Genomic DNA, 27,181 nt, shown 5'->3' on the forward strand with positions numbered 1-27,181 from the left:
TGTAGTCTCTTCTCTTTGAAGAAGGGTAGTTCCTTGCTCTTGTAGCCAAGGAATCCCTCCAAAATATGTCTTTGTGTATGTGGTATTTGTGTGTGTGTGTGTGTGTGTGTGTGTGTGTGTGTGTGTGTGTGTGTGTGTATAGTGGTGCTTCCAGAGAACCAGGGGGCAGATTTTAGCCCATGGGGAAGGAGGAGGAAGTATGTTTTTAACCACAAGAGGGATATAAGTAGTATGGGAATATAACCCCCTCACCACCAAATAAGGTTCCTGCTGCTGTTGGAGCCCCGTCATTCCAAGTGCAAAGTCCTCAAATGGGTCAATGAGAGGCTCACAGAATTTTAGATTTGGGATAAAACCTAAGAGGTCATCTGGTACAGTGACATCATTCTGGAGAAGAGGAAACTAGGGCTTAAGAGAAGTTACTTATGTAAATTATTACTAAAGAAAACTATCTTTAAGTTTCTCTTGTTAGCATCTTTTTGTTTTAATAATACAGTTTTTGGTTTTCAGTCTTGTCCTTTTGGAGCATTTCTGCACATTAGAAAACGCCATAGCTATTCTTTCTATGAAAGAACAATTTTCCTGAAGCCTGGGGGTTCAAAAAACGCAACACAACATTTCTAAGTCAAATACCAATTGCATGCTAACAATGAGCATTGTGAACACAGTAACTCATCAACCCAATTCTAGGCCATTTCCAACCATCATTCAGGATTAAAGAGCTAGGAAGGACAAATTACCACATAATCATAATCTATAAAAATACTGGCCTAGAGTGCACTAAAAAACTCTCAGTAAATAAATAGTGGACATTTGCTTTATGAAAGTCAGTGGAGATGTGCTCTTCAGAAATCTTGTCTATCCTTTCAGGCTGCTTTTTACAAATCACACATACAGAGTCTAACAGATGACAAAGGTTATAGATCAGGAAAGGATACAACTTGATAGAAAAATGTCTTTTGACATGGTATTTCTATAAAGGAATGCAACTAATATTGTTGAGTTGCTCATGTTTCAGTTTTGAAGGCAATACTAAGAGATCTGAAATGTTTTTGAAATGAGCGTTAGCTCTGAAGGTAAAACCTTTGAAAGGGACAACACTCATTTGGTTGTATTAATTTTGGAATTTTCCTTACAAACCAACTGCACTGCTTTGTAGTCACGCCTGGTAGGCATCTGTCCATAGCACTTCTTAAGGGGTGACGCTGTCTTCTGCTACCAGCTCTGTTCCCTTTCCTGTCTGGTGACTCAGGAAGTTCAAGGTCCTGGTGTCTGATACAGAGGGTACCTGGGATCACAGTGCAGCACGCTCATTCCTCAGAACACAGGTTTACTCTCAGGGTGACTTAGAGCAAGTGATTCTGGTTTCCAGTCTGGTTGAAAAAAGTGAATATTGAATGTCCGTGCCCAGTTCTTAAAGACTCGTTTCTCCGTGATAAAGCGGTGATGACTGCCTTTGCGTCCTCGCTCATGGGAGAGGTACATTGTACATTCTTCAGGTCCGAAAGGTTCATAATAATGATAAGGTACTGAAGGGTGATTGGGATCCCTGCAGGAGGAAAAACGAGATAACTGATTAAAGCAAAAAAAAAAAAAAAATTTCCTATGACTGATTGAGGTAAGATGTTATCTGTAATAAGCTGATAAGCACAAATCACATTTTCTAGTTAAATGAATTTGAGCAAATGGTTTTTCTGATGTTTAAGCAATAAGCAAGCAGAGAGGTTTTGAGGTTGTGAAATAAATGCAGTGACTATCATTATTAAACAAAGGGAAGGCAAATGTGCTATAGGACATTTAGGTTCCCAGGATTTAGATACTACATGCTACTAAGTCACAGCTATAGAACGTTTCCACTCTGTTTACAATCTATTTACCACAAGCAGCTATAGAGATATTTACAAAATAAAACATATTCCTGTTCCCCACTACAACCCCCCAAACCCTCCAGAGGCTTCAGTTATACAGAGTGCATGGCCTATAGAATGCTATACAATCTGTCCTGGTCCCCTGTGGTCCCACCATGCTGGCCTTTCTGGTCGTCAGCTCCACCAAGCTTGCCCCTACCTCAGGGCCTTTGTACTTGAAGGAAGTCACCTGTCTGGAGCGCTCTCCCCGGGAGTTCACTCCTCACCATTGGGTCCTCCTCAGAGAAGCCTTACCTGACACCTGCTCCCTTCACTCCATATCACTCTAATTCATTTTCTTTATGGCATTAATTGGCCTCTGAAATGATGGTTGTTTACTTGATTATTGTCTGTTCATGAGGGCAGGGTTTTGTCTTATTCCTAGAACAGTGCCTGGTAGGTGCTCAACAAATGAGTTTTAAATTTCTGTTGTTGAAAGAAATTTATATTGAGTTAGAAGCTAAACAGCAAGCACCCAAAGACATTTTTTCTCCTCCAAGTATGGAAAGTTGGTGACTGTAGTTTGATCCTATGGGAGAAAAAGGAAGACAGCCAGCAAGATGCCACCATTTTTCTCTTGTTCCAGTTGGCCTAGGTACTCAAAGTCTTGAGTCTTAGTCTAAAAATTCTAAATCTTTAGTCCTTGATGGGTAGCCTGATAGTCTCAGCACTTTTCTGCCTCTGAATCTTCATCTCAGCGTCAAACAGGAAATACTGGTTCATTTCGTCCAGGTGGTGTATCCAGGACTAACACGTAGGGGTGGTGGGTGCCCTCATTGTAGGGTTACCAACGTATCTAACCACCAAAGCACCCTGGTCTCAGACTGGTATCCATGCTAGGCCAGCCCACCCCACCTCTTCTGTCTTTTGGAGAGTGGAGAGTAAGATTAGTTAAGGTTTCCCAGCACACACACTTTCCTACTTGGAGCTGCACTCCCCCACTGGCCTTGTACAGACCCAGAAGAGGCCCAGGCTGCCAGCTTCTCCCGAATCTCATTTCAGAGCCTGGTGTCCTGAGGTCCCCACTCTGGTCTCTCAGACTCTCCTTTAAGTACAGTAACTTGGTTTCCCAAAGATGCTCATCCTGCCAGACACCTATTGGTTTTTTTTCAGAGGAGATCAATACACAAATGGCTTTTAGAGTAGCAACTTTACTGGGGTCAGGGATCTAAGTCTTTTATCAAGAGGGGTGTCGAGTTTGTGGTTCTGACAACAATAAACCTTTGAGCTGCTTCTCCTCTTGGGTTAAAGTTCTTCCAGGAAGAGAGATTTATTTTTGTCATGCAGCATCTAAATGTTCCTTACCCTGGCTTGGAGGCTGTGCTGAATTAACACTTTGCATCTCCAAAATGCCTGTCTTGGAAGTATGTCTATGTTCTATCCGGAAACACTGGATCCTTTCCTGTCTAGTTATTATGGGTTTCATTAATTCACTTACACTAGAAATTGGAATCCCCTTAGAATTTTAGTAGAAGGTGTTTTCAATGCAGAAAATTCATTCTAGAAAAAATTGGGGTTGGAACTGATCACTATGAAGAAAAAAATAAACGAAAAGGAACAGCAACTTGGGAGACAAATCTCTCCAGACTCATAGGGCATAATTTGGGGAACCATGTCAAATTCACACTGCCATGGTATACTCGGGGTTAAGCTTTTATTCCATCACAAGTCAGGTTTTAAATCTGCTTCATCTAAGTTTGGACATATTATTGGCACCAATTCAACTAAAGAAACAATTAGGTTTCTAAAAATATCATGAGATTGATTTGGCACCTAGGAATAGAGTAATTGGAAACCAGCTAAAGGATGCTATAGAATCAATTTCCTTATTCAGGAAGACCATGACTTTGAATGAAAATATATCTGGCTCCATATTGATCACCTAAAGGGAGAATTAAATTTACATATTTGGTTATTATGATTTCAGAGGTGTCCAAATAAGTCATTCATGTAAGTGAGAGTTGTTTCCACTCTTTAAAACTCTGTCCTATCAGCAGAAAAGTGCTTTGTGGGACTTGAGAAGGCAGAGCCAGGAGCTGTGGGAACAGCTCTCCCAGCCGTGAGCCTGCCCTCAGCTGTAACCCACCATTCATTTAGGAAGCCCTTCCTAGTTGAAGGTCATAATGCCTTGGCTCTTTTCTTAAACTTGACTTTCCAAAGGCTGCCATAGCTTTTTTTGTCCTCCACCTGACCCAAATGACAATGACAATAAACATCAGAATTTCTACATGAGGAGGCTGTTGTAAAAGGGATTCTGGTACCCAAGTTCCTGATGTGGGCCAGGTGAAGCTGAAGGAGAGGGGGTGTGGGTTGGGGGGTGGGAATGGAGATGACCACAGAGCCAGGTCCCCAAGTGGCTGCAGCCCGCCATCAGCACTCTGACAGTCAGTGCAGGGACAAGTCCTGCAGAAACATGGGAAGGAGGATTTTTTTTTTTCTTTTGGAGGAGGCAGGTGGGGAGAGTGAAGGAACTATTTAGTGCACATGGGCAACTTTAAAGAAATACCATTGCCTACGCTCCACTATCATAGACTCTGGTTCAGATGATCTGGAGAGGGTCTCGGGCACAGATATTTTTAAAAGTGCCATAGGTTTGAGCATCAAAATTAATAATGGCAGTATTGGATTATAAAACCAATAAAATAAAATATTCATGAGTCCATGATGATTTCAATAAATAACTAAAAAAATAAGTAAATGAGAAAGAAGAAACAGCATTTCATTATGCAAAATTTCCAGTCAAGAAATGTAGAAAGAATGAGGGAATAGAAAACTACCCTTAGAACATTGCAGTAATTGTTGCAGGCAAAATGCACCAGTGAATGGAACATTAGTAGAGGAAAAGATGAGGAGAAATAGGTTATTTGAATAAAGCGTCTCCTCCAAGTTATTTATTAATGACAATGGGCAAAGAGTAACTTTACAATGAGTAAACCCAGCCCAGCTGACACCACCTTCACCACGTGATTGAGGTTAACATCACCAGTAACCAACCATATTTGCATCATGTACCTCCTGTTACAAGATGCTGAGAAGGGCTTAGCACTTCTCTGGTAGCCGTTCTAGTAATGCATAGCCCCAACCTAAGTATGGGAAAATATTAGATAAACCCAAAGTGAGGGATGGTCTACAAAATCCCTGACTGGTACTCTTTAAAAGTGTCAGGGTCATGAAAGACAGGGAAAGACTGAGGAACTGTCACCGATTTGAAGAGACTAAGAAGACATGACAAGTAAACACAAAGGGATCCTGGTTTAGGTCTTGGAGGAGATAAAGGACATTAGTGGAGAAACTGGCCAAATCTCAATAATGCCTATAATTTAGCTGAGCATTGTACTGATGCTAATTTCTTACTTTTGATAACTGGACAATAGTAATACAAAATGTCAGCATTAGGGGAAGCTGGATAAAGAACTCTCTGTACTAGTTTTGCAACTGTTCTGTAACTGTAAACCTATTTAAAACAAAAACTAATATATATGTAATATTTTTAATAATAGTCATATTATAAAAAAATGCTTCTTAGCAGATTCTAATGCTATAAAGCTCCTTAGGAGATTCTAAGATGCAGCAAGTGTGAGATGACTGATAACTTAAGTGCCTGCTAAGCCTCAATGCTTAGCTATGTGATCTCCTCTACATCTCCATCAGCCCTCTAAGGTAAGTCCTGCTGCTCCCATTGGACAGGTGAACATCTGGCACCCAGGCAGAGAGTCCAGTGCCTGGATTTCAGCACACAGCCTCACTCGTGGACCATTCAAGGTGCTGGACTTGTCCAGCAGATGCAGAGCACAGTGCTCAGCATCCCACATATACTAACTTATTTAATCCTCACAACACCCCTATGACAGAGTGTCTTAGTCTGTTTGGTGTTGTGATAACAGAATACCTGAGGCTGGGTAATTCATAAAGAAAAAAGTTTTATTTGGCTCACAATTCTAATGTCTAGAAAAGTTCAAGACTGGGCATCTGGTGAAGGGCTCAGGCTGCTTCCATTCATGGTGGAGAGTGAAGGGGAGCTGGCATGTGCAGAGATCATATGGGGGAGAGGCAGCAAGAGAGAGAGGGGAGAGGTGCCGGGCTCTTCTTAACAATCTCTCACTGGAACTAATAGAGTGAGAGATCACTCACCACCCTGTCCCCAGGGAGGGCATTAATCTATTCACGGGGATCTGCCCCCATGACCCAAATACTTCCTGTTAGGCCCCACCTCCAACACTGGGGATCAACTGCCAACATGAGATTTGGTGGGGACAAGCTATATCCAAACTATTATCCCCATTTTATAGATGAGAAAACTCACACACAGAGAAATTGAAGAAGATTCAGAGCTGAGATTTGGACCAAAGGTGGTCAACTCCAGACCCTGTACTCCTAAGAATGAGCTTCTGTGTCTTGGAAAAACTCGTGTCCAGGTGGGGTCCTGTAGTAATGGCACTCCAGGTTCCTGCTGGCATCAGCAGCATAGGGCTGGGGGCAGCCTGTCCCTGCTGTATCCTTCTAAGCCCTCACTGCAGAGATGCACCATGTGTGGAACTTGCTCTAGCTGGTCAGGGTGGTAAGCAGGGGCCTCATGCTCATTTGCAATTCTATCTACCAATATTAATGGCAGCCGGGGTTTTTAATGGCCCATTTTGGAATCTTCTAGAGTTAAGCTGTATAAGTGGGGGGAAAACACTCATAATACTAACAAGCAAGGGAAGATACTTCCATTTCTAAGTGCTGATGGGGTTTGAGACACACTACCCCAAAATATGTTATCGTGGCATTTGGGGAAACAACAGAAGCAGGAAGGCCACTCTCACCTTCCCCTCACCCTTCTCCCCTGGAGCAGTCATAAAAAGTTTTTCTGTCCTTCCTTTAAAGTAGGTCATAAAACCTTAATTCCAGAGATACCCTCACTATACCTAGAGGAAAGGAACATCCTTATCCTCAAAGACACAGAAATGCCAAGAAGAATCTGAACAAACAGGCCTTGCTACCGCCCCTCAGTTTGTTACCATTAGATCATCCCCCTTTTGTCCACTCATACTTCTTCAGAACCATCCACTTCATCAAACATAGCATAAGAATATGTAGGTTTCCCTGTTTCTTGGGTCTTCATTTCTGAAGGCTCCAGTGTCATATAAAACTTACATTAAATAAATGTGTGTGCTTTTCTCTTGTAAATCTTGTCTTGTCATAGGAGTCTCAGCCAAGAACCTTGCAATGGGTGAGGAAAAGAAATGACCTTTTCTCTCCTACAGTATGATCTAGGTTGACCCTGCTCATTGGGGTTGGGAATGACCTATGCAGAGGCTGCAAATATCCTGAGGGAGGGATGGTGTCTTTGCTTCTTCCTAGAGCACTTAGACACTCTCTTTAAACACACTTCTATTTTTGGTGTGGCACCTGGCATATGTGGTACTCGGGAAATGTTTAAAGAATAGAGTTGAATTAATAACTGTCAAATATTTATGTTGTTCTGCGATTGGCTTGCATCCGGGGCCTTTGGTGACATCATGTAGCATTCATAAGAAAATGTTCCTACAATAGTCCTTCCTAAACATCTGTGTCAGGCCTAGGAGACCCACTGAGCTACCCTTATTCTGCTCCCCTGATTTCTTGTCCTCTTTTAGATCCTCTTTTAGAAGGAAAACAGTTGTACACTTTGGAAGCCTAGGAAATAACACTTCTGAGCACATGGAGCATTAAGAGCTGCAGCTGCCCATCCTTCCTGGGACAAAGAGCCACAGTGAATCCCTCAAACCCCACCCAGACCTCCCACAACCTAGGCCAGGTGTGCCAGAATGTCTCATAATGGATCTGTGGTACCCACGGGAGACAGAAGAAAGGTAATGAAAACACCCAGTGATGGGTAAGAGTTGGTCAAATTGTGGCAAAGTTGGAAGAAACAATAAGCGTCTAGGTAAAAATACAACAATATATTTAAAGTCTACTTCATAAAACGTAAACAGCACGGGCAGCATTACCATTCCCCACCTGTCTTTTGTAAGCCTCCGACTCTGCACTGTGGACTGTCGCCAAGTAAGAACTTTCCCTGTTAGGCTGGCAGCTTTATTAATGTTCACTAGCTAATAATTCTAGCAGAATCAACTCTCTGATATTCACGATACCTTTGAGATGTCCTTCACATTATGGATGAGATATTAATTTAGTTCCATGACAGTGATCACTCTGAATCATTACCCCACTAATTAATACTCAAGAAATGATGGGTAACAGAGAGTTGTAAACTTGGTAATGTGCTAAGTATGACCAGAAATAAGATTATTAGGTAGAATTTAAATGCTTGGCCCATTATTATCACAAATAATTTACAATGGAAAATGAGATTAAATACTCAGCATAACTTCGTTTGGAAAGCAACGACAACAGATCTTTTCACTGCAATTTATAGTCCAGCTAGAGAGAAAGAATTTGGCTTCCTATATGGATATGGCATGATTTAAGAGCCTACAGTCCACAGAATAATATATTTTGATGCTGTCTCTGGTGCAACATGGTATTAATTTTCTCCAGCTTTCTGAACACTGATGAGCCTGAAGTCTGGTGTTGGAGGCAGGGTTGGGGGGGGATACCTGAGCCCCCCCCTTTGAGGACCCAGTGCTGGCCCTGGCTGAGAATAAAACAGGGTGGCTGCCATCGACTTCTGGGGCCCCCTCAAAATCTGAATTTGACATTTGCTAATTATAGTTTTTATTCACTTGGCCCTTTTGGTCTTGTGATAATAAGTTTAGAATCAATCTCTTAAAGGAAAGGATTTTTTGTTTATCATTGAACCAATCTACACTGGATACATACTATATGCCAGACACAATGACAAGTGCTAAAGATAGAATATGGGTTGAGACCTGATGCCTCCTCTTACGGAGCCCAGAGGCAAATGAAGGAGATGGACAAGTCACTCGGTGAGGTGTGGCTGGGTAGAGGCAGAATGCAGTAGGTCCGGCTCAGACAGGAGGTCGGGGGTGGGGCGGGGGTGGGGGGGATGGGGTGGCGTTTGAGGAGGAAGGGCCGCTGTATCAGAACGGTGGACTGAAGGGCTAAGAGCATCGGCTCTTGAGCCCTGGAGACCCAGATTCAAATCCCAGCTCTGCCACTTATCTTCTCTATGACCTCGGCCAGCTGTTTCATGTCTTTAAGCCTGGTATGTAAAATGCTGATGATAACAGTGCTTACCTCATAGGATTTTTATAAGATTCAATGAAATAATGCATGTGTTCATACTAAGCACAGGGCTGGCACGAGGTATGTGCACAACACATACCACCATTAATAGTATGAGTAAAGAGCCAGTGGTAATCAGGCAGCTTATGGAAGTGGGAGATAAGCGTTCCAAGCTGAGGACACAGGGACAGGTGTCTGCAAGTTGAGCTCCTTTACAGGTTTTTCAGTAGAGCTAAGACAAATCTGTCTGAGTGGAGAAGATGTGACTAACGTGGTATACGAAAGCCTGATCCCAAACACCTTGTGTGCTAAGCCAGGGAGTGTGAACTCTGCTCTAAAAGCTTTCGGGGAACACAGAGGGGTTTTAAGTGATTGGGTCAGACTTGTGGTGTCATCTAGCAACGCAGTGATGTTTGGAGAGGAAAGACCAGAGTTGGAGAGGGCAGTCTAGGAGGCTATTGCAGGACCAGATTAAAGAAGAAAAGGTTGCAGGCTGCTCCAAAGACTTTGAGTCAGTGTTACGTTCTGCCAGGTCTTGAATAAAATATGTCCCTCATCTGCCACCATGACCATTTAACCTCCACTGCTTCCATCTGTGGTTTTAAATATGAATATGACACTATCTTTGTTCCCGAGTAGTCCATGTGCTTAATACTTTTAAGGGCTACTGGAAGTTTTCTTGCTAATGAATGATTCCTGGCAGTAACTCAGGTCCTGTGGGTGGCATGAGAAGGCAGACCTCCAGGAGGGCTGGATGGGAAGTGACAGTTCCTGGCCACCCACGCTGACCTTGGAGAGCAGGCACTCATGGCCTGCTTGGCTGTTTGCTCCCACTGCATCCCCCCTCACACCATGCATATGGCGGCTGGCATTCCCTTCGGGTCACTGCCATCCAACACTGTTGGAAATGACTACAGGAGTAAGTTCAGTGCTTTGTCTCTCTGTGGCTCTGCTTCCCTGGGAATAAGAAGGTGGTGATTAAACTCTCCTGAAAAGTGTGAGAGAGTTTGATTTAGATTGTCAGGCAGCACGACTGTCTTAGACCAGAGGTTGTCAAAGTTCTTATTTGCCAAGAGATCTTTTGTTGAAAAGAAATTGTATACGAGAGTCCTGTGTAAGGCAGATCCAAGTGGGTGTGTTCTTGATCAAGTGGGGTGTGGGGGTACATTCCCTGATCTTGGCTCTGTGCCCCCGATAGGCTTAGAGGAATGCAAGGACTCCTCCCAGTCCAGTTTGAAAGCCAAAGACGGATGTTTCAGTAAAGTGCAGTGTGTCAGAGGCTACTGACAGGCAGAGAGTGAACATTTTCTCCCACAGGTACCTTGTGTGACCTTCTGTACCTCATGACTGAATTGTGGTCAAGTGAGACTAGGGTGACTGGAGGCGGAGACTCTGTCTCAGGCATCTCTGATTACCTCCCTGGTGCCCAGCACAAGCTAGTTGAACGGATAAAAGTCTCTGTGATTAATTTAGTTAATGACTTGTTTTGAGGGTACTAATTTTGTCTTAAGGTCTGAAATGGTTAATTTGCCAAAAATGAACAGCTGACTCCCTCTTTGTTTGCTGAAATCTGGCTCCATGTGGCTAACCTCTTGATTCCAGCGGGACACTGGGAACTTTCAGGAAGCTGCGGAATGCCTGGGTACACCGGGAGCCGCCCACATGATATCCCGCAAGGAGCTGGAGGCCATGTGATGCCAATTCTCAACAGCGAAGAAAAGTGAGATCTAGCTCACACAGAAGGATGTACGTGTCCACTCCTTTCCAGGAACCAGGCCCTCCTCTCCCATTCAGAGTGCTCTCAGGGCATCTCTGGAAAGTGTGCTGATGGGTATCCACACTCACAGAGGAGTGAATCCCTTCATCTGCTAACTCTGTGTGTGCTTAACATACCCCAGGACTGTGCTAAGCATTCCTTATCTATTGCTTTATGGAATTAGCAAGTCCTGTTGTCACTGCTTTACATATATGAAAGCTAAGGCTTCTGAGACATAATCTTTAAGTAACTTGCCCAAGGTCACTAAGGGTCAGTCAGGTCAAGTAACTTTCTCAAGATCACACAGCTTCTGAGAGGCAGAAAGGGTTATTTTCACCACATACAACACGCTCTACTACAGCACTAAAGAGAGAGCAGAGGATAGAGGGGTTCACTTGGTGTTTACAAAGCAGCTTCTATATTCCAGGACAGTGTTAATATCTGCTGTCCTGTGCTCCAGGCCTCAACACTGAACCAAACACACAGGACTTTCTGCCCTTGGAGGTTACATTCTGGTGAACTCAACCAGTGTGAGCTCAGCCAGCTCACAAAATCATCCCCAACATTTTTGGCCCTGGTGATAGCTCACCTCCTTAAGTCTTAGAGCTCGTGACACCTGTACCAAATAGTGGGATTTGGCCCCTAATAGGGCTCTGCTTCTTTCAAAATAAAGACAAAAGGAGGAATGGTCAGACTAGTAGCAGGACTAACTTAGAAGTTGCTTTTTCCTTCTCTGGTGGCAGATAATGTTTGCAAGACTCATCTGACTCTTAGACGAAGATTGCAAATGCTGCCTCCTTTCATGGTCACACACTAAGTGGCTTTGCTGTGTTTATTATATTTTGGTGTGGGTAAGGCTTATCTTAAGCCTCCAGGGAGTTAAGGGCTGTGTCCTATTCTTTGACCCCTCTCCAAATTCTTGGTATCTTCCAAGGCAACTCTCAAGTGCTTGGGATAATATTTATAATATTATTGTATAGATCTCACAGTGTAATATTAATATGTTGTTAATATTAATGACATTAATAATATTTCCTGAGCACTAACTGTGTGCTGGGCACTGCATCAAACACTCTTCATTCATTATCTTGTTTAATTCTCACCATGACCTGCCTGATTTATTATTGTTTTCTTATCCCCATTTTATGGATGAGGAAAACAAAGTTCGTCACACAGTTAGGAGCTGGGTGCCTGGTGGTTCAGCCAACGTGTCCTGGAAATGAAGATGAAAGGAACTTGGGAGTCAGTCTGTGCCGCCCCTGGTCTTCCCTCTGTGCCCCTGCTTACACAGGCGTAAGGGGGCAGGATGCTGGCTCTAGCCCTGACCCTCTTCAGATGGCCCCGGCGTGTCTCCCCTTTCTCTGAGGGAACCCCAGGTGTGAGGATCCTTTTGAAGAGTTCTTGCTGAACCCATCTTGTGCAAACAACCATCGAACCTTCGGGATGGTAGCTTAGGAACAGAAATCCAGAGCCAGTGGCAACATACGGTGCATCCACATTCTCTTAATTTCTTTGTTAGTATCATTCTATTATATAAATTGTTTCTGTCCCACCGTACATGAAGTGGTGATGAACTAACTCGGACTTAGAAAAGTGACAGGTTAACTTGCCTTTCATTTGTTTTCCATAATAAATGGAATATTTCCTTGAACACTCTAAGTCATTAACATTTCAATTTATTCATGCTTTTTCTTTCTGGCGTCCTAATGGCAATATTACATAATGATATCTGCCGTATAACCATCAACGTTGACGGCTCTGTGTATGCCCTTACGTGCCATTCCCACCGCCTTTGTTGGCCTGTTGGTTTGAGGAGGCAGTTTGCTTTTTGAGACCATTCTACTTACTTCACATAGATTGTTAAACAGGGACACAAGGCCAGGGAATTAAGTGAGGAGCCAAGCTAACCTGCCTTGTGCTTGCCACGTACCAGGCATTGTTCCAAGCACTTCACGTGTATTAACTTATTTAATCCGCCCACAACCCTCTGAGGCAGAGTCTATTATTATCAGCATATCCACGTCCATAGATGAGGAAGCCGAGACACAGAGGCATTAAGCAACTTGTTCAAGGTCACAGTAGGTTTGGAAGTGTCCAGACCAGGCTTTACACCTACGCAGTCTGGCTCCAGCATGGGACACCCTTATGTCAAAGGCCTGCTCTGTTCATAGCTTTCCTTCTCCTTCGTGATCTGCATCTTACAGATCAACTAGTATTACTGCTGTGTTGGATCTTTGGGTTCAAAAGGAAAAAAAAGTGGCAAAATGGTAATGACATGATTAAATACTCTTTCTCTATCCTTGCTTTAAACCTCCAAATTGTGGCTTTTGCCTAAAGACCCATGGCCTTTGAGAAGTTGTCAGGTTTAAAACACACGAAGGGATAAAGCAAGCATGCATTTTAGTGAACAAGTTTAAAATGTCCCCACCCCGGGTTTTACCATTTGGAGATCAGGAGTGAGGCCATATGCAGGCCATCAGGCATTCCAGGAAACAAGGACACTGTCTGAATTTATTGGCTTCACTACTTTAAATTACAGGTGAGTTTCCACCAATCAGGCCCTGAATATTGCTCAGTGCACCTATGGTGCACACTAAACTCTGGGCGACGTCAGGAGGGAACCTAAGGTAGTAACAGAGATGTGTGCATGTTCCCTTTAAAGTGATCCATCAAATGATTATGCCTGTGCTTTTGGCCTTAGAAGCACAAACCCAGGCTACTAATGTGGCAGGGGAAAGAGGCTCAGAGGAATATTTTAATTTTAGAAAACAGGCCTCGCTGTCAAAGGAATTGCCCTTTTTAATTCATTAAAAAATTATCACATTCCTTTGAAATGAAAGTAAAACTAATATTTCTTAATGCTTGTTCATCATTAATATTATGCCAATTATTGCATTACTCTTGGCTGATAAATATTCAGAGGATAAATGAAGCCCACAAGATGGATTTATTCTCCAACAGTACAAACAAAAACTTTCAATATTTTATATCACATAATTAAATGCCGTTTGTTGTTTCTAGAACCAGAACTTGGGACATGCTAATTAATTGCTTCAAGAAGACAGTTAGACGTGTGTCATGGTTGCTATACAGAATCAGATATTTATAAACCCTGCACAACACTATGGATGATTTACACTTGCAGAATAAATCCTACCTGCAGAAGTCTGGGGGCACCATGCCATAAACATTGATCCTGTCACAGAGCTCCAGCGCGATCGTCATTGTGAACCAGCCAGTGCTAAGCCAAGTGTTGGAGATCTTCCTGGAAGGAACAACAATGAAATCTGCAAGCTGGTAAAGTAATCATTATACTTGCTACCATCTTAAACCCTTTTTGCAGTAAGGCTGACGATAAACAGTCTATCTTTCTTTCTCTCTCTCTTGCTCTCTCTTTCCATTTGATAAATATCTGGAACTTTACCAAACTGAAATCTCTTAGCAACACCACCATATTCCACAGTACAGTCATAATTGATGTTGATGCTCCATTATGGTGGGTTTGTGACACTAAAAGATGCTCAAGGGACTTCTGCATCATCAAAGAGGATGATCAATGCTTCAATGTTTAAGTGCATGTTACAACTCGATTTTTTGTAGGATGACAACCCCCGTGTGACATCTCTTTATTAACTAGAATACCTGACTGACTAGAAATTCTCCTTGTTTGCCAAGAAGGCTAGATAATGAAGAGCCTATTAAATATGAATAAACACATAGATATGTTTATCTATCTATTGATCAATTGATTGATCAATGGATCTTAGGGTAAAAGCTTGCCTTCAAGCAGGCTAATTCACACCTTGATTGAATATCTTTCCATAGGAGGAGCACACTCATTTGGGAAGGGGCTGATGACCAAAGGAAAAGAGCCATAGGAATGCTTATATTTAATTGACCATTTGCTTTGTTTTACATATCAGAGCATTCAGGACCCTCTAAAAATTCTCATTAAAAGACCAAATATTGACAAAACTTATGGAACAAATCTGTGTGCTCCACCATTCATGAAGTTTGCCCATTCAGATATCAATCACATGCCAAGTCTAAGGATAACTACAGAGACATAACATCAAGGTCTAATTTGACCCTGTGAGAATGACTTGTTGGTCTACCATGCTATACTGCTGTGGAGATTAATTTCAGTTCTTTGGGGGTTGCTGCTTTTACTTTTTCCTCAGTGCTTATGGCATGCCTCATTAGCCAGTTTCAAACACCTTATCCCCAAGGTCAGCCGGTCTGACTTTGCCCAGCTAAAAGCACCATTTGTGATGTGCATTAGCAGAGTTGCAGAAAGACTCTTCAACTTGTGCCATGCAGCACTCCTTGAGAAGAAGGAAGCCTTTTTGTTAAGCAGTATGCATATTTATTTCCATTTTACATAAAGACAAAAAATAAAAAGGACACTTTTAGGGAGTCCTTTGTTTTGTCAAATACTTGACAGGCATGAGCGATTCCTGAGTTCAGGGCTTCAACTTTCCATTTCTTAAGCCCTTTGCTCATTTTCCCCCTATTTCATTGCATTCTGACTGAGTAATAGCCCAGGAAGTACATTGAAAAGCTCCTAAAGATGGGAATCGTATGGGCTTGAATCTTACCTGTGTCTACTATAATTGGCTAGATGACCTGAGGCAGGTCATTGCTGACCTCTGACACTTGATTTCTTATCTGTAAAACAGGTGTAGGAAGCTCTATCCCCTGGGCCATTTGAGAACTTAATGAGAGAACACCCATGAAAAACATCAAGCTTGGTATGTTGGTACATGAAGATCCCTTCCTCCTCTCTTGGTTGCTAGGTTGAGCAAATGAGGTAAACGACTCAGCAAATCCTTTCAGTGCTTTTTAGCAGCCATAAAGAAAATCTTTCCAATGCTCTGCTACCGAGGTCTTGTGTAGGAGCCACCGTCAGTAGTCAGGACAGTAATTACAAAATTCAGAAGTATCCAGATTACATAGGTATTAATAATCACCCTTCTTTCTTGCCAGGGCTAAATATTCCTAGAACCTTTGTGACTGAGGGAGCTGGGATGGAGAAAAACTGGCTGAATGGCAAAGGGGAGAGGAGGAAGTGCCTTCCCTTAAGTTTGAGCCTGTCTTCACCTATGTGCTGTGACAATACATTGACCGAGTGTTCCAGACCTGGTCTGGGTGAGCGAATCACTGGGAGGATGTGGAAAGAAGGAAGAGAATGACAGCTCACTTACATCCCCAGGACCCCGGCCTGGAAATCACACCCACGTCCCCTGTGCTTTTAGAGGTATTGGAAACACCAAACCGGGCTTTTCCCAGGGGCAGAAACTCTCCCACAGTTCTGGCTCTCTTGTGTGTGATGTGATAGAGATCACAAGCCCCAGGCCGAAATACAGGAGGAGGTGGCTCTCCAGAAAAAGGCTGTGTGGGTAAATGGGGAGAATACAAAGCAGAGGACTAAAGAAACTAAAGTGAAGGTTCTTCAAAGTGCTACTTAAAATTCTCCAGACCTCCTGAATAATAGCCTTCTGAGATCACGTGCTATAGAAATGCAACTTCATTGTGCTGTCTTTCTCAAAAAATCTGAATGCTTTTTCTAACAAAGGAATATCTACTGTTTTTACACTTAATCAGCTGTAATGAAAGAATATGAAGAGCTGTCATGTGCTTATTAGGGAAAATTATCAGATATTCTTTTATATGATGAAGTAACACACTGAGCTGATAATTCTATAGTGCACACTAAATTACAATTAAAGGCCTTTCTGCTCCACCAGAATCTCATTTATAATCTCTATGGAAATATTCTTCCTGCAGTTATTTCATTTATGCTTCCTTTATCTAATTACTATAATATTGGTTCTGAATCATATTTTCCTAATGTACCCTTATTCAATTATAAAGTTATTTTCAAGTACAGTTACTTTTTAATATCAAAGAATACCACTTGGCCATCTATGTCATTTGTCATGCTTCTTAATTGCAGATTTTTCCTGAGCCATTTTTTTCCTCCATTTTTAAGTAAGGTGAAACTTCTATAAATCATAATCTATTGAATTATCACGTTTCTTCAAAATAGCCCAAATGTATTTCCTGATCATGAGATGTGCAGATTCGAGGCTCTACACTTTCCTTATCTTCAATACATGCCACTGTTCTACTGGGTTTCATGAAAAGCATATGCACAGGAAATACCATTATGCCCTAAGCGTTTTAATTTGCGGAAGTAGTTTTGTTCTGATGGGCCATTTCTGACTCAGTTCTTTTTGCTTGGAGTAGGCTGCAGGTTAAGAATATAGACACATAAGAATGCTGAATCAAAACAATATTAACTTCTTTAAGACCGTTTCCTAAAGGTAAGAGGCACGAGGTTTCTGGAAGTGGCAATGTACTTGGGCACCCTACAGGTTCATGTGCGATTCCCCTGAGTAGGGGCTGGGTGGTCACTAGCAGAGGGATGTCTGCAAAAAGAGGCCCGGTAGCCAATCCACAAAGTTCTGGCTCCCTTCTTAGCAGCTGGGACTACCAGGGAGATGGACACGGTGAGCAAAAGGTTTTCACTGGTCAGAAATCCGTGGCTTTAATGAGCAGGACATGCCTTGATGTGAGACTGTTTCCTAAAGATCCTAAGTGGCCAAAGGGTAGGATGACTTAGTCTCTAACTTATCAGCTTAAAATGATTCCTTAAGTAGTCCAGAGCAATGTGTAATTATCCTAAATAGTTAGCACTGCAGCAGCGTTTCAGGAAGACTTAAATTTAGCAATCATTAAACTGAAAGGAGAGAAGCGTTTTCTACTGAAGAGATGGTTTCTACTTATTTCAAATTTTCCAGCAAGTGAAAAATGAAACTGTAAATAAGTGCTCTCCTTCTTCATCCCTTATGAAATGCCTTCTTAGTTAAAGAACTTACTCAAATGAGCAGCAGTCTCTCTTATTCATGGGTTTTAAAGGTTAGCCAAGACAGGCTTTGGTGGCAGCTGGTGGTGATGGCTGGGATCCCCAATATGGTCTACTGGCTGCACTACCACAGGGTCTGCAGGGCCTCCCAGGGGAAGAGGCCACAGCGCCAACAGCCAGCGCTTCCTCCCCTTCCTCCACCAGACCCCTGCCGACTCCTGCCGGGCCAGCCCTCTAGCAGTCACAAGGTGTCTAGGATTTTAAAAGATAGCTCTTCCACACAAAGAATTTGGGGACACTGGACTTTTGTCTGTCTTTTAGATGCTGTTCTCCAATACTGAGCTGCCTATGCTAGCCAATTCAGGAAACAAGGAAATTTAATTGTTAGACCAGTCAGATGATTGATAGTCACTAGCCCCTTTTCACGTGGAAGGTCACTGAGTCTCTAAAAGGTTAGATGACTTGTCCAAGGCCATGCAAGTGGAGCGTGATAGAGTCAGAGTTCCAACCAGAGCTGTGCATGTGGACTACCCAACACTGCTGCCCTCGATACCCAGTTGTCCTCGCTCCACCTAGGATGGGCGAGCTCGTGACCTTTCATCCCTCTGCTTTGTCTTGTGCCACTCCTCCCGCCCAGCCCTCCAGACTGTAGCCAGGGGGGCTCTTCTCCAACCCACTGCCTGTTCCCTCACACCGCACTCCTCGACCCACAGGGAGGCCTCTCCCTCCCCCTCCCTGGTCCTTCCCTCTTGGCTAAAGTCTTCTTGGCCTCAAAAAGAAACCTATATTTATCAATCAATCAAACTGAAATAAAAGTTTCATGAAACAATACCTTGCCTAACTTACTATGTGAGGTGAATGCTGATATTGTCTGTTCTGGTCTATGCTGTTCCATTTGATTCTATTCTTCCCATTACATTAGAGAAAAATCTTTCAGTGCCTCACTGCGTTGATCTCACATCTCATTATTGAGTTGCAACTAACAGTTTGGAAGGGACTGCCCTAGACCATGGCATGCCTCCCTGCCCTGCGTGTTACAGACCATTTTCCTCCCCTCACGTGACCCCCGGCACACTGGCCGCTTCCTGGTAAACATCTAAGACTTGATATTCGTGGAGGGCAAGGTCTTGTGTTCGACTGTGTCCCCAGTGCCAGGTGCAGGGCTGAGCAAGTAATAGGTACTCAGTCAATATTGGTTGACTGAATAAATGTTTGCCTTGGAATGGGAAGAAACCCACACACTTCTTTTTGGTTAGTGTGCACACAAGTAACATGAAATGCAATAAAGCTATTATATTGCACTTCTAACCCCTGTAAGCCAGCAGCTGCGTAGCCTCTTCCTCAAAAAATAGGCATTTGGCCTTGAATCATCCATGTAATTATATCAGTGCTCCCTTTCACTTTGCCTCATAAACTCAGCCTGAGCAGCCCGGTCACCAGGAGGACTCTATCGGTGGGCTCTGTCAATGCCATGGGCAGTGGGGCCTGCAACAAAAACCTTCAGCAAAAGCTCTGCGTTGGGTGAATCAGCCAACGACGACATAGCCTCACCCTCCCCTGCAGTCTCCGCCACCCACCTACCCTGTGCCCGTGTACCTGTCTTTGCCAGTCTCCTGCTTGAAGAGCTCGTCGAACTGCAGCATCTTGTGGCGGGTGATCATGAAGGCCTTCAGCCGGGGCAGCACCTGGCTCAGGAGCTGCAGGTTGTTATAGACCTGGCCCTTGCCGTCCCGCCGCATGTAGCTGCTGGGGCCCCAGAAAATGAACACGGTGCCCTGGCTCACGTTGAGCAGGTCATGGCGGTTGCGGAGGATCCTCTGGATGCTGGAATGTGCGATGACCCTCAGGCTGGTGCGATTGCCCACGTCGCGCCCGTAGCCGCGCGTGGGGGCATCATTCATGCGGATGACACACTCCGTCTGGTCAATCTGGGGGCCTTGCTGACTGTGCAGCAGATGCCCTGAGCTGGTCACCAGAGCGCAGTCCCCGCAGTGCATTTTCAGGGGCTGGAAGGCAGGGGGAGAAGGACACTGTCAGAGGCAAAGGTCTTAACCCTCCCTTGGCACCAGCAGGTCACTTCCCTGCCTCCCGAGAAGGGGGCCCAGTCCCCTCTCCTCCCTCTCACACCAGAGTGTATATCCCTCTGCTGTAACTCCACGGGCACTTACATTCTCCTCTAAATTGGTGATCAGGACATCAGACAAGAGGAAAAGAGAGCTAGCACTGACCTGTCAAACAATGGGCTACGAGCTATACTGATATTAAATAACCAAATCGACACGTCAACCAGCTAGGTTGCTATCACGGTCATTTTACAGATGAGGATACTTAGGCTTAGAGACGTTAAGCAATTTGCCCAAGGATGTGTAACTGATAATAAAGTCATGCTTTCAAAACTATTTTTTTTAAATTCAAAATTACTCTCAAGTTGAATCAGAGACTATACTGCAAATTGCTGTGACACTAGTTTTGATGCTCTTATCACCTTATTGAAAGTTAAGCACTTATTAATATTAATACTATTAATTCTTCGATGCGGTACAAATATGTTTATCCTAAATAAACATCATCTATGAATCACGTGGGAAATGACATGCAGATTGTAATCCCTCAGAGGCCATAATTTTGCAGTGACAATTAGGATCATTTACCTCATTTTAAGGGGAATGGAAGAGAAACTGAGTTAGCTCATCTTCATGAGAGTAAAGAAAACCTCAAGCTCAGAGCCACAGACCTCATCCAGGAATTGCAGAGCCTCTGTCCTTCTCTCATCTGCAGTGAACACATGCCCTGGGGGGAGTCCTGGCAACATTGTGTCCACCAGGGACAACTGAATGGCAGTGCTCCAGTTGAACGTCCTGAACCAATGATTTGCTTTCTGAACACCTACATTCCAACAAATTAAACATTCCCATATTCATGTTTAATGAGAAATATCTCTAGTTGCTATTTGAAGATAATATAATTAGGGCCTGAGGCCAAGGCCAGCAGGTGCAAAAGAAAATGACAGTGAAGATGTTCTGAAGGAACATTGCATTGTTAGATTTTCCCCAGAGCCTCCGCCCTTTTTCTCTGTTAACTTTGAACAGGACACACTAGCTCCCTGCACAGCCTCAGGAAATCGGATCCAATTTAGTACTGCATATAGTCAGTCTTATAGTTACTCAGGGAGTTTCCTGAGACATGACTCTGTCTTCAGAACGAGGGAGCTACTCTGGCTTCCCTCATGGCATGGGGCCCAAGAGCTCTGGGGTATGACAGGATGGGTCCAGCCTTGTTTCCACCTGTGGGACCTCGACAAGTCACTAACCTCCACAAGTCTCAGTTTTCTCATCTCTCACTGAGGATAACACCCCATCCTACCTTGGTAGAATGAAAAAAAACTAAGATACACAGAGTATTAGACTGAGCCATTTGAAACTGCCAACATTTAACCTGCAAAAATAGCAACTGCATGTGGCTGAACCTCGTCCCTAGCATGGGACCTGTCACAGTGATCATTCAATAAATGGTAGGTGCTGTTAGGATTATTGGCCGGCTTGGAGCATATTGCAAATACTCACCAACTCAGCGCTAAATGCTTTGAGTTTATAACTGACACAAGGACTTGTGAAATGGAGACTCTACCCTTGCAAATTCTCATCATTCCTTCAACACTGAATCACTCTGAGGCGACAGGCACTGTGCTAGGCAGTCAGAATGCAAAAATGAAGAAAACAAAACCCTTCAAAGCTTACACTTTAGTGAGGGACCGTGGGTCAGTAAAAGAGTGCAATAACATTGCACAGCGTGAGGAAAGGGGTCTGTGAAAGTCTGAGTAAGGGGGGCTGTCTGGAGCACAGCAAGTCTGGGGGACAAAGGAAAGAGTGGCCAATTAACTGGTATTTACTGAGTGCTCTCTACGTGCCAGGCACTGTTCTGAGCTTTTTATATAATTGCATTAATCCTTCAGATAATGCTATAAGATGCTATATTGTCACCCCCATTTTACAAATGAGAATACTGAAGGATAAAAAAGTGAAGTGAGATGCAATTTGCTCAAGATCATACTGCTAGGAGGTGGTGGTGCTGGAATTTAAACCCAGGAAATCTGACTGCAAAGTCAATGGGATTAACCAGTATATCATTGCAGTTCAGTAGAGTAAGTGTCATGGAATGTTTGCTTAACTCACTGCCTTCCTCCTTTCCTCCCTCCCAGAAACTGAGTGATGCTATTTTTAAGTCAGTAGTATTGTTACCACTCTGAAGGCACCAGGCTGGATGGATGCAATGAAGTGACAAGTGTCTTCTGTCCAATACATCCATTCTTCAGAGAGTCATTCACAGCAGACTCAACCAACCAGAACATGAAGTTCGTGATGGTGAAAAGTGATTAAGACCAAATCTTCCTCTTGAGGAACAGCCATATTCCAGATGTCTAGAAAGTAGCCTTATTCCCATGACGAAACTACTGGAACCTGGAGTAAAGAGCCCTTCTGAATTCCCTGGGTGAACTGCTGAAGGGAAGGGCAATTTCAGTGGCCAAAGAATGGAAGAAATACTTAACTTTTCTTTCCCTTGTTTTACCCACACATCCCATATACAAATGATGAAGAGGGAGAGTTCAGCAATGACCTACTCAATGACAGATTTCCTATTATGTACCAGGCACTGAACTTCGTGTGGGGGTCCCCCCCCAAGACAAATAATCACAGGGATGTGTGGGTTAAGTGCTATAATACAATTAGGCACACGGGGCCAGGACCAACGATGAGGGCGCATTTGAGCCTATCTATCCAGAAGAGCCAGACGTGTGGCAGGACAACCAGGAAAGGATTATGCAATGGAAACCAACAGAGGAGACTATATTGAAAAGGAAGGAGGAGTCAACGGTGCCACAGCACAAGTAAAACAAGACTTGGGAAGTGTTCTTTGGATTTGATGACTTCGGCCAGAACAGAGGTGACAGAGTTTGATTGTGGCTGAAAGTGAGGAAGGAGAGGCTGAAGAGGGACTGCAAAGGGTTGATGGAAGGTCGATGGTGGATTAGGGCAGATGCACAGGACTGATCGACACTGAAGGGGACCAACCGACTGACCTGGGTCACCAGGGGCTGTCTGGGTTTTACCACTCGAAGTCCTGCATCCTAGGAAACCTCTCAGTCCCAGGCAAAACAGGATGGTTGGTCACCTTATTGCAATCATGGAGAAGCCCAGTAAAAACATTCCTCTGGAGATAAGGGGCATCTGCACGCCGTGAGGAGGGTCAGGAGGCCCAGGACCTAGAGCTCCCTTTGTCACAAATGTGCTTAAGGCTCTCCCCCATTTAAAACAAAGACAGGATCAATTAGATACTTGTGGCCAGATGACATTGATTTGCTCATTCATTCTAAAGACCTTTACTGAGCACTTAACACACTTCTGAGGTTCTGTGTAACTCGTACATTTGCTTAATAAGGTTGCTCTGTAAGTTCATCCCAGCGGACCCCAAGGCCATGGGAACCTGCTTTTTCTCATCAGACTCACTTAGAATTATCCTGAATTTTCCAGTTTGATCTATAATTTTATCATACTCATTATGACTGGGGAAAACATTCTGAAGAAAGGTCCCAGCAGCATCTTTTCCCCATAATTAATTATTCTTCGTTGATTCCCAGAACAGAGGCTGGTTGGCAGGTAAAACACACATCACCTTAGGGACATTCCAAGGAGCTCTCTGTCTCCTTTGCCCACAGAAGGCCGGCTGACGACTCCTTCAGGAAAGGCCAAGGCTCCTGGCCGCGCCATACTGACCCTCCCTGATTACTGGACACCAAAGCATGTGAGGGCTGACCCCACCCCTCACGGCTCCTGCCCACCTGTCTGCGCCCTGTGCCATCCATCACCGAGGTACTGACACCCACTCTGCGAGTTGTGCCGATGCACCAAACAAGCGGAAAAAGATCCGAAGTCTGAATTATGCCTTAAGTGCCTTTTGGTAAGTGGTGCCAATAAAATGACAATAGCTGTTCTAAACATAATGTTACATTTCCAGCAGCTGAGAAGAGTGTGCACCAAAGGCTGAAGCACTTCCAAAGGAAGAAATGAAGTCTGTTTACTACTCAGAGGGCCTGATGATGTTTTGGAAGGCAGAACGACAAAAGATTGTTCAGACGTGTGACCCCATTTCTCAGGATGTTGCAGGCCCCTGGGAGAGCCACGGTCCTCCACCCCTCAGCTCCGTTATGATCCTCAGCTGCTTAATGATCTGGGTGGAAATATTCGTGCCTTGCCGAGTTAAGATTCCTGATGCAGTGTTTACGTGTTCTCGGTTGATGATTCACTAAGCGGAGGGTGGGAAGGTGAACCTCCCACCTGTGTGGGCGCATGGGCACCAGCCAGGACACAGGAGGGGAGGTGGCTCCCAGGGCACTCACCGCCTAGCAAGGCCTCCTCGCTGGCTTCTTCCTCATGGTGTTCAGCCTCCCAGATTCTTTGGGACATTTTCCTCAAAGCCCCGTTTGCTGAGGTGCTCCATGCATTGGTAGGAGGCGTGGGCACCCATATTGTAATAGTTCACTCCAGTCTTGGTGATCTCTTTCATCCCGACACATAAAAGCCATTTAAGTCACACTGAATAGACAGACACATAGAAATAGCTATAACGTGATGCCCTAACCAATAATTTGCCTAGGAACCCCCGCCTACAGCACGGATGCTGCAGGGAGAAGAGGGGTGGGCTGTGGAAACCCCTGTCCGCAGAGAAGGAGGCTGCGGCCATTTGCCTGAGAGCAGCTCTCGGCCCGGGAGCTGTGGTGGCCAGAGCCCAAGGCGCTGCCTGGAATTAATGGCTGGCTGGGAAAATGGCCCAGGACACAGTAAGGGCCATTAAGCCCGGCCAGTTATTAATCCCCAGTAAGAGCTTGATGCCAAGGTCATTAGAGCTGTTGTGAGGTGAAAAATGCCCCGGCAAGTCCACAGCACATGGAGGAGTTACCCGTTCTCTAGGCCGCAGTGCTCAGAGCTGCAGGGCGGGCCCCCAGGAGTGGCCCGGGCAGGGCAGGAGCCTGGAGGAGGCAGGTGGGCCCCCAGAGGGACACACACACACACACACACACACACACACAGGGCCATGTGCACACACTTGGAGCTTACACTTTTATTTTTGCTGTCTGTTTTGCTCTTTGGTAATTCGTAAGCATATGCCAGCATCCCAGAACCTAGGGCAGTATCTGTACCTTAGAGGAGGGCTCATGAATATTTTAGAATATGTAAATGAGCTTCTCCTCCCACCACTCCTCCCCCAAAACAACAACAACAACAAAACTAACAACAAAAAAACCAACAAACTCAAAATCAGGGGCTAGGGAAGCATGACAACTTTCTTTCATCACAACCAGCTCCATTGGGCTGCGGCTGCGGGCGCAACCCCTGCTTGGGGAAGTGTGCTCAGGGAATCAAGGTCTGATTTCTGTCACAGCCCGAAGAGCAAAAGCAGGAGAAATTCTCCTTGTGACCCAGCTGACGCCTCCGGAGCCTTCCTTAAGAGAATAGAGCAGGCCAAGTCAAATTAAACTTGACACCTAAAACACTCAGTGATGTCCTTGCAAACATTCGCAGCATGGCAATATCAGGCTTCAGTTTTTAAAATTCTGATTTATTTGGCAGAGGGAAAGGTACCTCAGAGCATAATGTCCATTAGCTCAGTAATGAGACCGGTCTTGCTCTGGGAGCTGCCTGTTGGTCTGGAGCAAACATAAGATATATTAAACGGCTTCAGGTGTTTCGAGAATCTCTGCACTTTCCAATCTGATGTTTTCCTGTAATTACGGTGCTTTTATTAGCTGTCAATCTCAGTTCAGCCTGACACTGGGTATAAACCATGCTGATTATTTAATGTAATTCGCTAGAAAAATGTTACTCTTCCAAGCTGCTCTTTTCTCTTTTATTCAATGACAAGCCCACCCACCAGCCTTCCCTGCTAAGCAGTCTTCCTCTCCCCACCCAAGCCACCTTATCTGATTTCCATCTGCAGGCTGGCTCAGGATGCAAGAGCTCGCTGGGCAGGAGGCAATACTGAGCAGTGTTTAAAATACCATTTTTGGAGTCACTGGCTTTGAACTTGCTTCTTCCAGTCATTAGGTGGGTAATTCTGGACAAAGCTGACTAGTTTTTCTGAGCCGCATTTTTCCATCTGTAACATGAATATAGTAAAGCTGATCTCAAAGGGCAGGTCAGCCGTCTCCATGCATAGTGCACCTTCCACCCAGATGCTCAAGCCCTCTTTTTCTCTACCCCTTAGCAATGCATATGACCCTATTGAGTCTATCCACTGACCTATGCCCCAAATCCTGCCACTTCACCATCCCTGCTGCCACCGCCACCTTCATCTAAGCCATCGTTGTCTGGCCCTAGCTCCTGCAGCACTCTTAGTTCTTAACTTTGCTTCCCTCATTCTCTCCTTCCCTCCGCTATATGCCTGTCTCTATGAAGCTCCTGGGGTCACCTTTAATATGTAAATCAGATCATGTCACTCACCTGCTTAAATCTTCCCATTTGCTTCCTATTGCACTGGGAATAAGAAACCAAATTTTAAATCAAGCTCTGTACCATGGCCCTGAGATCTGCAGTTTCCCCCCTTGTCTGTCATTTCAGCATCCTCCTGTACAGCACTCTCCCGTGATTACACTCACTGCCATTTCTCCCCTGCTTGCTGTCTGGCGCGCTATGGCAGCTTTCCTCCCAGCCAAGCCACTCTCCTGATCTCTGCACACCACCTCCTTCATCTCCGTCTCCTGCTACTTCAAACACCGCCCCAGGGAGGCCTGCCCTGCCCACCCACCCCATCCAACCCAGCCCCCTTTCTCATCTCCTGTCACTCTCTCCTACGACCCAGGTTTTGGGTTAAATTCAGTATCACTGTCTAAAATCATCTTAAAATGATCTTTGTATGTCTACATGTTCAAGCTTCCCCAAAGAAGGGGCTTTGTCTTATTCACACTGTGTCTTCAGCACCAAGAACAGTGCCTAGCACAGAGAAGGTGTTCAACAAACACAGGATCTTTGAACGGATAATTGAATGCTAAGGCATGTAAAGCACTTGCCACAGTGTCTGGCACATAAAGATGTGAAATAGACGTGCTTATTGTATTTAAGTATCCCCATTCTGCCAGTAACCAGTTCCTGATATGGGTAACTCACTGGGTAACTAGGTTGATAATTTTCCGACACATGCTATTTGGAATCCATGTATATGTCATAACCACTAAATGACCTTCAGAGGGGGACCAGGTAGTACCATTAGTTTTTTTTTTTTAATTGCTTTCTATTTTTTAAATGTCTTTTGGACAACTTTATTGAGATTAATTTGCAAACCACAAAATCCACCCATTTTAAACATAAATTAAATAAAATTTTATTATATTTACTGAGTTGGGCAGCCATCACTAAGATTTAATTTTAGAACATTTCCATCACCCTGAAAGGAAACCTCATGTCCATTTATAGTCACTCTCCACTCCAT

General features: G+C 44.2%; 1 protein-coding gene across 1 annotated transcript in view; it reads right to left on the bottom strand.

Moving 5' to 3' along the window:
• Window positions 1-459: 459 nt before the first annotated feature.
• Window positions 460-27,181, bottom strand: part of ST6GALNAC5 (ST6 N-acetylgalactosaminide alpha-2,6-sialyltransferase 5) — a 152,775-nt gene continuing 126,053 nt past the window's right edge. The window contains exons 3-5 of the mRNA XM_045547722.1: window positions 19,298-19,707; window positions 13,991-14,098; window positions 460-1,549 (exon numbers count right to left, since the gene is read on the bottom strand). Of these exons, the coding sequence (XP_045403678.1) occupies window positions 1,318-1,549; window positions 13,991-14,098; window positions 19,298-19,707 (750 nt within the window). The 3' untranslated portion in view covers window positions 460-1,317. The remainder of the gene's footprint in view (window positions 1,550-13,990; window positions 14,099-19,297; window positions 19,708-27,181) is intronic.

This window comes from Lemur catta, chromosome 3, assembly GCF_020740605.2.
Source record: "Lemur catta isolate mLemCat1 chromosome 3, mLemCat1.pri, whole genome shotgun sequence".
In the NCBI taxonomy this organism is placed as follows: domain Eukaryota; kingdom Metazoa; phylum Chordata; class Mammalia; order Primates; family Lemuridae; genus Lemur; species Lemur catta.